Source organism: Oryctolagus cuniculus, chromosome 19, assembly GCF_051225735.1.
Source record: "Oryctolagus cuniculus isolate XC-2025 breed Fujian yellow rabbit chromosome 19, ASM5122573v1, whole genome shotgun sequence".
In the NCBI taxonomy this organism is placed as follows: Eukaryota; Metazoa; Chordata; class Mammalia; order Lagomorpha; family Leporidae; genus Oryctolagus; species Oryctolagus cuniculus.
The window spans coordinates 28,300,333-28,311,035 of record NC_142885.1 but is presented as its reverse complement, the minus strand read 5'-3'; the positions used below and the strand labels follow the sequence as shown (position 1 = coordinate 28,311,035).

The window sequence follows — 10,703 nt, the reverse complement described above, 5'->3', positions numbered from 1 at the left end:
CTCTATGGCCTAGATACTTAGGAATCAGAGAACTGGATCTCAGTATTTAAATACACATAAATACAGCTTCTTTGGAACACAGCCATGTCTGTGCATGTATATGTGGTCAGGCAGTTAAATATCATTTATTTATTTTAAAGGTAGAGGGACAGAGAGCAAACACACAGAGCGAGAGCTCCCATGACCTGGTTCATTCTCTAAATGTCCACAATTTCTAGGACTGGGCCAAGAGGCAGGTATTCAATCCAGGTCTCTCACATGGGTGGCAGGAACCCAACTGCTTGAACTATCAGTACTGTCTCCCAGAGTCTTAACTGGGAGGAAGTTGGAGTCAGGAATCAAACCTCAGTACTCTGATGTGGAGTATGGGCATCTTAACAGGGGCCTTACTCCTAGGATAAAGGCCCTCCACCTGGCAGCAAGTATTTTTTAGAAAAGCATGTTTCAAGCTGATCCCACATGTAATAATTACAAACACAAAATAGTGTTTGAAAAGGATAATATTTGTATGATTATGTCAATAATTTTCACAATGCAGATCAAGGTTTTAACCTTCCCCCAGTCAACCAAGAGCATTCATTTACCTCAAGTTATTCAGATTTGTTGAAATAGGAGAAAGAGGAGGTAAAGGCTGATCCCTAGGTTTTGCCTACCAATATGGGGTGTTTTTTGTTTGTTTGTTTAAATTCATTCAAACACAATGGTCTGGAAACTTTTAAGAATTTTCTAAATTTCTTAAGTAAATCATTTCTGATGCCCCTGGAATGTGAGGTCTTCTCTCCCAGAGTGGGGCAAGCTGTTTCTCTCCCTATCCCTTATTCCCAAGGGAAGATCAGGGACAAACAGTTCTGATAAATGAACTTTGAACCAGCTGAATGAATAACTCCAACAAAGAAGTTTTAAACAAGAAGAGTCTGAGTCTCTTAATTAACCACTTAAATTCTAAGCACTCTTTCTACTCATCTCTCCTACACAGGCATGCCTAGCTACGTAGGGACAAAAATCAGTTAAGAAAATATAGTCCTTTTCTTAGAATATATGAAGAGTAATGTGCTATTTTTTTACTTCTCTTCTATATTCAATCATCTGTTTTCTCTTAAGCAGTGACTTCAAAATGTTTTGATCATACCCCTGAATAAAAATATATTTTACAGCATTATCAAGAATATTTCTAGTTATGCATGTGCTTGAAATAAGATGTCACAAAATGGGCAGGGTATTTGGCTGAGTGATTAAGATGTGCTCATCCCAAGTACCTAGGTTTCAGTCCCAAGTCTGCTTCTGGCTCCAGCTTCCTGCCACAGCATCAAATGATGGCTCAAGTAATTGAGTTTCTGTCAACCATGTGGGAAACCTCTACTAGGTTCCTGGTGGCTTTAGACCTGGCCCAGCTGCTTTGGGCATTTGGAGAGTGAACCTGTGGATGGGAGATATCCCTCTCCCATGTGTGTGTGTGTGTGTGTGTGTGTGTGTGTAAACAAATAAATACATAAACATCCTTTACAAGTCAGGAGGTAAAATTTATCTTTACTCTGTATGATGTACTCTGTATTTTCTGTGCTTTAAAAAAAGTCACTCACACACAACTAAATTTATTTCATGACCCAGGTGATATTCTGTGACTGATAACTTGAAATATACTTCCCTAAAGGCCTAATGAGGTGAATAAAACCTTTGTCCCTTCATGGTATAGCTCCAGATGCTGTGCTTTCACATCGTTCTGTTTTGATAGCTCTACTGACCCCACAGTTGCAGGAAGCAATCAATTATTAAGGCTATCTCCATAACATTTATTGTAGAAGTCAAGATGCTTTCAGCTATATTTTATCAAAACCCAATCCAAACTTAAAGTGATAAGTATGATCTCATGTAACAGGAGAACCATGATAACGTTAACTTCAAGCATAGCTGTATACAGGGACTAAGATATTTTTATTTCTCCTCTCACCTCTCTAAGTTGTCTTATTTTCATTGAGATCTACTCTACTAGGTAGGGATCATGTCTTGTCCCAAACAAGAATCCCCACAGTTCACAATGTAAAAAGATGAAAAGTGCTGCTCCCCCTCACTGTTCAGATGAAATCTCATGGAAGCATTCTGATTGGCCATGCTTTAGTCATGTACTCCCCCTTGAACCCATCACAAAGTCCAGATATATAAAGGAACTCTGATTGCTTCATTATGATCTCATGTTCAGCCCTTGACCTGGAGTGCAACAGCAGATTGACAGTACCTCCAGGCCCACATGGAAAGGGGAAAGTGAGATAGTTATTAAAATAAGGGAGGGGGCATTTTGCTCAGACCAGTAGAAAAATCAAGGAAGATAGATAGGTAGACAAATTAACAGTGGTAATTATAGAAAGATAGGTCTTGTGTGGAAATATAAATAACTTTCTTATCAATCAAGTCAATTTAGTAGCAGACTTTGTGACATTCTGTGCCCTTTTAGGAAGACAAGGGGAGGAAAGTGGCAGATAAACTAAAGAAATAGTGAATCCTGATTTTTGATATGCTAAATTGGAATAACATTGCAGGTAGCTTCAACAGTGCTTGCTCCTTCAAGGCAGAATCAAGCAAAGAAGCTGAGAAAGATGCTAAGGACAACTTTTCTTTTTGTCTTTGGTTACAAAAGGTATGTTAAAGGAATATAATCCCCAACGCACACAGCTCTGATAGGATGAAGGGCATGTGAGTACCAGGCATTAAGTGCTATTATAGCCATTTACAAAGATAACACTAATGACCATTTCCTGTAGGAGTGAATAACATTGAATCCATTTCCCATGCTGCATAGTTGATTGTGTCTCTTACATCCAAGCTCTTCAGCTGATGCCTTCAAATAACTCACAGCAGGTGTTCTTAAACCAAGGTCAAGTATGGATTCTGTATTTCTGAGACAGTGGAAATTTAGTTAACCCACAGGGGTAGAAATCAAGATCTTTGCCTCATTGGTCCCTTACAGTACCTGCAGAGCTAACTCAATGCAGACCATTTGAGAAGGAAAAAAATTTAAATAAAAGATACCTTTGACAGCAATTATATAGCAGCTTTTGAAAGAATTCCATATGATTTACAAGCTTTAAAGGCAGTTTTTCAAAACATTCTCTTATGGCTGGTAAAGGTGAGAGGGTAGTAAGAAGATAGAAATAAGACAAGAGCCCTCTGCTTTCTTCCTCTTCTAAAAGCCTTTCCTTCATCAAAGGAACACATGGCTGCTGAGCAGCAGCTTACCATTTTTCCAGGGTCAGTTCACTTGTCCTGCTGCTCTAAACTCTGCTGAAAGCCAGCTCCTTGGGGAGCCCCAGCTGTTGGGGCTGGCCCCTCTTCAGTCTGCACACACTCAGAAGGAAATGTCCCTTGCTGAGAAGGCGGTGGTGTTGGGGGGAGAATCCATCTACTGTCAGGAAGTATCAATTAAATGTGGCTGCCAATTAATTTAATTTATATTTCTGCATGAAAAATGTCATTCCATTATACATGCACTGGAAGGATGCCAGGAGCCCAGGTTAATAAATTACATCTCTACTGACATCATATGAAATCATAAACTAATCATTTACTTATTAAATGCCCACCTGTGCTTGGGGTTATACCTTGCAGAAATCCAGTTGAAATAAGATCTGTCCAGTAGGGCCTGTGCCTACCCTGTGATCATCTGACACACACCCTTGTGCTCCTCTTCTCCTAGCTTTAGGCCTGTCTCCTGGGAGCAACTCTAAAAACAAATAATCAATATTCAATTACCAGTGGTTCTGAATGGCTTCACTGGATAAATCAGGGAATGAACACTGAGGAAGTATACATAATCTCCACTTAATCAGGGAATTGGTCTGTTCCGGTTAACAGGTTCCCTGCCATAATTGATATGGATTCACATCAGCTGGTGGGGGGATGAAGGTTATGAAGCTCCCACTATGTGCCAGACTTGCTGCGTGTTTGATTTTGAAGCTTTATGGCAATCTGTCAAGGCGGGGATTATTCTCTCACCCTACTCCACCCCTGTTTTATTTTTATTTATTTACTTATTTTAAAAGATTTGTGCATTTGAAAGGCAACATGTCAGAGACAGAGACATATACACAGAGAGAGAGAAGGAGGGAGAGACAGAGAGAACTTCTATCCACTGGTTCCAGTATACACTAATGAAAAGGAGGTCAGATATATAGAGTATCAAGTAATTTGGAGGTTTGATATTTTCCACTAGTAAATATCATCTAACTGAATTTGGGTAAAATGCCCTTTGAGTAAGTCGAATAGACAGGGGCTTGGAATGGGGGAATTAATTATTGCTGTTGTCTCAAGGAAAAGAATCCCACTGTGGCAGGAAGAATATAATTAATGGGAGGTAAGCGCCAACAAATCACTCCCTAAAATATTAATGCTATCAAAGAACAGCTGGGTAATGAGAAAAACTTGACCCTTGGGGACTGCAGAGGCTGCTGCTGCAGAACTTTATGTACTTGTGATGTAATGAAATTCCTCTCCATGTTAACAGCAATAATACTAAGAAGTGTGGTTCTGGGAAAGTTATTAGCAGTAAATATCTCTTTGTAGCTTTAGCATCTTATCATAATTATTCCATCTTACTTTTGCTGTGATTCCAAATTACCTTTCCCCTTCAGTGCTTAGGATATATTTACAACATTAATAACACTTCTAAAAACAAAGTAGGGTAAAAAAAAAAAACCTCATTAAGCCTGGTAAGAACACTTTTTTTTTGGTAAATAAAGACCCAGTACCTAAAAAAAAAATTCTGCAAAAACATTTTTCTATGTGTTTAAATTCTTTAAAACGATATAAACTGTCCCAAGAGTTGTTGGTTGATTAAAAAAAAAAGCCCTAACTTAATTTTGTTTTATTGAATAGCTTTTTATTGTCCCAAGAAACATTTATTTCTAAGAGAATACGGTTAAATATTTACAGTCCTACTGAACATGTTAAATGTGTTGGACATTTAGTTTTACAGGGCTATAAACCAAAGGATAATCCCAGCATTTAAAAATTAGAAGTCAGAAGCAATTCTTTAGTTGGAGTACACTTTAGCTTAGATTTCATAAAAGGAGCCATTTTATTCGAAGGTTTTTTTTTTGTTTTTTTGTTTTTTTTTTTTTGACAAGCAGAGTGGACAGTGAGACAGAGACAGAGAGAAAGGTCTTCCTTTTGCCGTTGGTTCACCCTCCAATGGCCGCCATGGCCGGCGCAGCGCGCTGAACCGATGGCAGGAGCCAGGTACTTATCCTGGTCTCCCATGGGGTGCAGGGCCCAAGTACCTGGGCCATCCTCCACTGCACTCCCTTGCCACAGCAGAGAGCTGGTCTGGAAGAGGGGCAACCGAGACAGAATCCAGCGCCCCGACCGGGACTAGAACCCCGTGTGCTGGTGCCGCAAGATGGAGGATTAGCCTAGTGAGCCGGGGCGCCGGCCTTTTTTTTTTTTTTTTAAAGAATCTCTAGAACAGACTGGACCATCTCTAAGCTGCTGGTGTGACAGGCACTCGCTGTTGCACGCTGGCATCGCTAGTGCGCAGCCCATTTGGTTTCACTCACTTCGCCAGCATCAGGGACTAGGGTACTCAGCGTGTTTGACAAATAGAGCCACGCCAAACACATTCACACATCCCCATAAACGATAAGAGGTAGCTCATGGTGCAGCAAAAATAAATTCTTTAATTTGGCCCAGGTTTCACATAACACCAGTTCATAAGGCAGTTACGCCTCTAAAGGATCAGTGCCCCTGCAAATAGCACATGGAGGACACATCATTTAAAGAAATGTTTCTTTGCCCGAACAGAAGTTCAGATCTGCTCAATTGTCATTCATTTTGTTCTGTGTCCTTTAGGGGCTCAAACCGCGAAATCAGGCCCAGTTCGGGTGCGCGAGCCTTGGCTGGCGGAGGGGGCGAGAGGCGCGCAGCATAGGGTGGGCGAGGGGGCGACGGGGTGTGAACGTGGGAATACCGTCCCTTTCTTCTGGGAACCATGGTGACACAGGTGGAAAGCTCAGTGATAATGTTGCCGACCCGTAAATATCCTGTTGTGAGTCCCAAACCCCAAGAATCGGTGTCCCAGGAACGGGGAAACAGAATATCCGACAAACTTCAGTCACCGCGTGGACACACGTGGAACCCCGCAACCTCGACCTCAGTGCGCACGCTTGTCTGGGCTGGGTGAGGGCTGGGGTGTGTGCCGGTGAGGTCCCAGTCCCGCAGGTTTAGCGTCGGGTCCTGGGGGAGCGCGATGGGCGGGGGTGACAGGGGTAGGCCGCGGACCACGCGTGAACCAGAGAGCGCAGAGGCCCCGCAGCGCTCGCCGCGCCCGCCATGATTAGCTCCATTCGCGACACCCGGGAGGGCGGACTCTCTCTTCACCCTCCTCTCCTCCTCCCTCTTCTCCCTCTTCCTTTTTAAGGGACGCCTCGCTGGCAGAGCTGTCAGCAGCTGGGAGGCCATTTGCACTTGGCGGCGGCCAGTCTGACTCCCGCTCCTGTAACAGGCAAGGGCGGGGGCTGGGCAGCCGCACGTGGGGAACAAATTCTGCCTCCTTCGGGCTCCTCTTGGGACCAGGCTACAGGCACACGTCGGGACGCAGTGTGGTCCTGGACTTGGCAGCCCTCGCCCTACGAGATGGCTCCCGTGAGGAGTGGGGAGGGAGGTGGCCGGGGGGGATCCGCGCGCCCCTCGTGCCCCTCGCGCCCCTCGCATGGTGAGCCTGGCAAAGGGCGGCAGCAGCAGCCTCAGTGGCAGCCTCTGCCAGCACCTCCCATGGTCCCTCGCCAACTCGCACCCGTGCACCATGCAGACCCCCTGCCTGCGGAGTCCTCAGAGCAGCCCCTGTTGCCTCTCCGGCCACCGCTAGCCTCAGAGGGAGCGGTCAGCCGCCCGTGGCGTACCCCGAGGGAGGCGGAACTGTGGTGCCAGGAGTCAGTCCCAGCTCAGCCCTCGCTCTCCAGCTGCGTGCGTCCCCTTCCCCGCCGCCCAGGCATCCAGAGGCGATGGAGGCGCTGCTGGCTCTCTGCCTCCTGGGCTGGCTGCCCTGGGGACCTGCGGGTGCCCAGCAGTCTGACGAGTACTGCCGCGGCTGGTTGGCCGTGCAGGGCAACCACCACGAGGGCTTCCAATGCCCGGACTTCGACACGTTGGACGCCACCATTTGCTGAGGCTCCTGAGCGCTCCGCCGCTGCTGAGCCGAGGCCAACGCCAGGCTGGAGCAGGGCGGCTGCACGAAAGACTGCGGCGAGCTGGAGCACCCGGGCATCACCACGCATAAATGCCAAGCCCTGGGGAGAAGTCCCCCGCAGGCACGCCGAGAGCGTCCGAGTGCTCTCGGGGGAATGCGCAGGCCTCCCAGGGTCTGTGCGCAGAGTGCACGCAGCAGCCAGGTGGGGGGAATCAAGTGAGGAGTGGGTTTTCTGGCCAGGAGACCTTGTTCCTTTGCAGCCCTCGCGAGTCCCCGCGAGGGACAGCGAGGACCAGGAGTTTACACCTGATGGTCCGGGAGAGGACGCTGGAGGTCCGGGGAGGAGGCGGTCGGGGTAGCACTAGAGTACAGGTGGCTTTCGGGGCGGCGAGGGGCCACCGTGGTGCCAAGGGCGTGGCAGCACGACTGTGGCCCCGCTGCGCTAAGCAGCTTCAACCTCTTTCTTCTTCTCCTTTTCTTTTCTTTTCTCTCTCTCCTCCCTTCCTTCCTCCATCTCTCTCTTTCTCCCACCATCCCTGTAGCATTTTTAAGACACTGCTCCACTCTTCCGACTTCCTTTCATTTCTCTGCATCAAATGAGTCTCCCCAGCCCACCCCCTATTGTCACGCCTTTCAGCAACACCCAGGACTTGGAGGTTGAAATTTAGAAACTGGGGTCGCAGGGGCCTCCCTGCCCCCTATTCTCGCGTCGAGAAACACGGGTCAAATTTCCGTTCACTTCAGAGGGAAATAAATCACGACCCCAGCACAGGAAATTTACACCTTGAAAAAAAAAGTTTCCACCTCAATTGGACCGTCAGGGAAACCCCTCAGGCTCCAGGCCACGGTTTTATGGTGAGGAAACCCGAGAGGCGGGCTGAGCCCAGAGCGGGGCGGCGGGAGGGGGGCGAGGGGGGAGGGCGAGGGAGGGTCGCCCAGGCCACAGCCCGAAGCCGGGGAGGGTCCCGGGAAAGGCTGGCGGCCTCACTGAGGAGGCCCTCCTCCCGAATTGCTGCCTCCAAGGAAAGCGGAGCCAGCCCTCTGCGGGTCCACCAGGCTCTCAAGGGAGTGAATTGCGGGAGTCCGGGATTCGCTGGCTCTGGCCTGCTTGTTGATTAAATGAGTGTGTGAGTGCTTGGCGGGGCGCGCCATGAGGGCCTCCATTTACCTCCCTTGCCTTGCTCCACAGTACCGTTAACCGCGGGAGAGTGGGTGGCCGGCAAGGGCTTAGACCTGGGAGTCCCCTGAGGTTGTAGGCTGTCAGCCACTGGCTGTGTTTTTGGAAAAGTCAAAAAAGCCCGTGGGTAAGACAGCTTAGCATGTCCTTTTAACAGGCTCTCCATGGCACTTGAATCAGATCATGAAAGGGCCAGGTGCACAGTAGGACTTAAGTCAATGCAGGTTTTCTCTTCTCCCTGAGCTGGAGGCTGCATCCCATCGTGGCTCTATCAGAAGGGGAGAGACATGGAGAACTGAACCGGGTCAGGGTGGGGGATGCCAATGGGGTGAGAAATGTCTGTCTAGTAGAGAAAGAGAAATGCTCTCAGAGCTGTTGGAGCTTGGGCTGCGGACACCAACAGTGGTAATACTGAGCCTCCTCCTCCCTCCCCTCAGTTGCCCAGGCAGAGCCTAGGCTTGGGAGACCCTGATGCAAACACTTGTGTGTCTGTTTTTGCCTTGTAGAGCCCCTCTACGTCCCCTTCCTCATCGTTGGCTCCATCTTCATTGCATTCATTATCCTGGGCTCTTTAGCAGCTATTTATTGTTGCACCTGTTTGAGACCCAAGGAGCCCTCACAGCAGCCAATCCGCTTCTCACTCTGCAGCTATCAGATAGAGATCCTGCCCATGATCTTGACCTCCACGAGCCTCAGGACACTTTCCAGACAGTCCAGCACAGCCACCAGCTCCAGCTCCACAGGTGACTCCATCCTTAGCGTCTCCTTTGCCAGGATGGAGCCAAACTGCCTGGTGCTCTCACCTCCCCCACCTTACACCACAGGCCACCCAATCCACCTGACGCAGCCATCTGGTTTCCTGGTGTCACCTCAATATTTCACTTACCGCCTTCAACAGGAGCCCCCACAGCCTGGGAAGAACTGTCCAGACTTCAGCTCCAGTTGACAGGTCATGGCCATGAATCCAGCATGTAGTAAAGTGACAGACAGGTGGAGTGATGTTTCCAATGTCAAGTGCTTTGCTGAGGGAATTTCTCATGTAATTGACCAACGTCTTGGCAGAAAGTGGTAAGAAAACACAGCACTTTCTAGTCTTGAGGTTCCTGACTACAATCACAGAATGTCTGGCTTGGCAGATGTTATGACTATTGCATTTCAACCCATGCTACTTCTATTCAAAATATGCAACAGTTTGACTTTGAAGTCACAAATTGACTGAAAATGTTTTACTCGACAATTTAGCTGTGCAGTGCTTGGAAAAGGGCTACATGATCTTTTTCACATCAGTTGTTTATGGAGTTATTATACAAATATACATAAATGAGTGAAGAAAAATACCTAATTGTGATTATCAAAGGATCAGTTAAAAATTAACTATGAAGTAAACTTGAGAAATCAATGAATAACCTATTTATATCTTTTGGAGTAACCTAATAATATTAGCATGTTGGGAACATTAACTTTCTAAATTAATAAGTAAATTTTGTTTTAAATATTATTTTCTTTCAATAATTCAAAGTTTCAATAACCACAGGAGGAGCTTCAAGTTTTATGCACTCTTATATATTTGTTCATTGCAACACAGTTTCTATGTAAAGTCATTTCCCCAACCCACCTGAGGGAATATTTATTGCAGACTTTTTGGTCAGCAACATTTAGTGTTTAAATGAAAGTTGAACAGTTGGCTCTTAAAACATTTATTTATAAAATGAGTTATCATTAAATAAAAGTCAAAAAAATGAGTTATGTATAAATGTAAAAATTGATATTTTAATATATTTACTACACTGATAGTACTAATTATTTAGTACTCACACTGTAATTTCTATGTTAATGATAATTGTGGCGTTCTAAGTCCAGCTATTGGTGTAATCATCTAATATTACATATCTCAAGGGCCACTGAATTTCATGCCTGATGATTATGTATGTATTTGGGCAAATATCCTGCTGGGTTAGAATAAATAAAATATGTTTTTATGAACTCTATTTGAATTTCAGATCAAAGCACTTCATTTTATCTCCTGAGAGATATTGTTTGTTATTCAATAAAAAGAAATGTCTTTACCTCATATCTTGAAATTAATTTTTTTTCTCCAGCAGGGCTTAGGAGAGCAGCAGAGGAATCGACATATTCAAGCAGTCTCAGTCTGAGGGCTGTACGCAGCCCTTGGACAAGTCCTTTGGTCTGTAGAGTTTTAGCAAAGCGACACTGCTTGTAAGAATCTAGATTTCTGGCTTCTTGTGACATGCAGAAGGGGTGGCATGATGGGTCCTTCACTGCCATGGGGTCAAGCCAACCCTCTTCAGTCAGGGCACCGCCTGCCACTGGCTGGCTTCCTACCTGGTCTTC

General features: G+C 46.2%; 1 protein-coding gene across 1 annotated transcript; it reads left to right on the top strand.

The window, feature by feature from the left end:
* The first annotated feature begins 6,989 nt into the window (after positions 1–6,989).
* Positions 6,990–9,510, top strand: LOC100351384 (protein shisa-3 homolog). Its single transcript, XM_051830539.3, is given in 2 exon segments — positions 6,990–7,271; positions 8,860–9,510. Coding segments are annotated over 2 exon segments (720 nt in total). The 3' UTR covers positions 9,298–9,510.
* Positions 9,511–10,703: the final 1,193 nt, after the last annotated feature.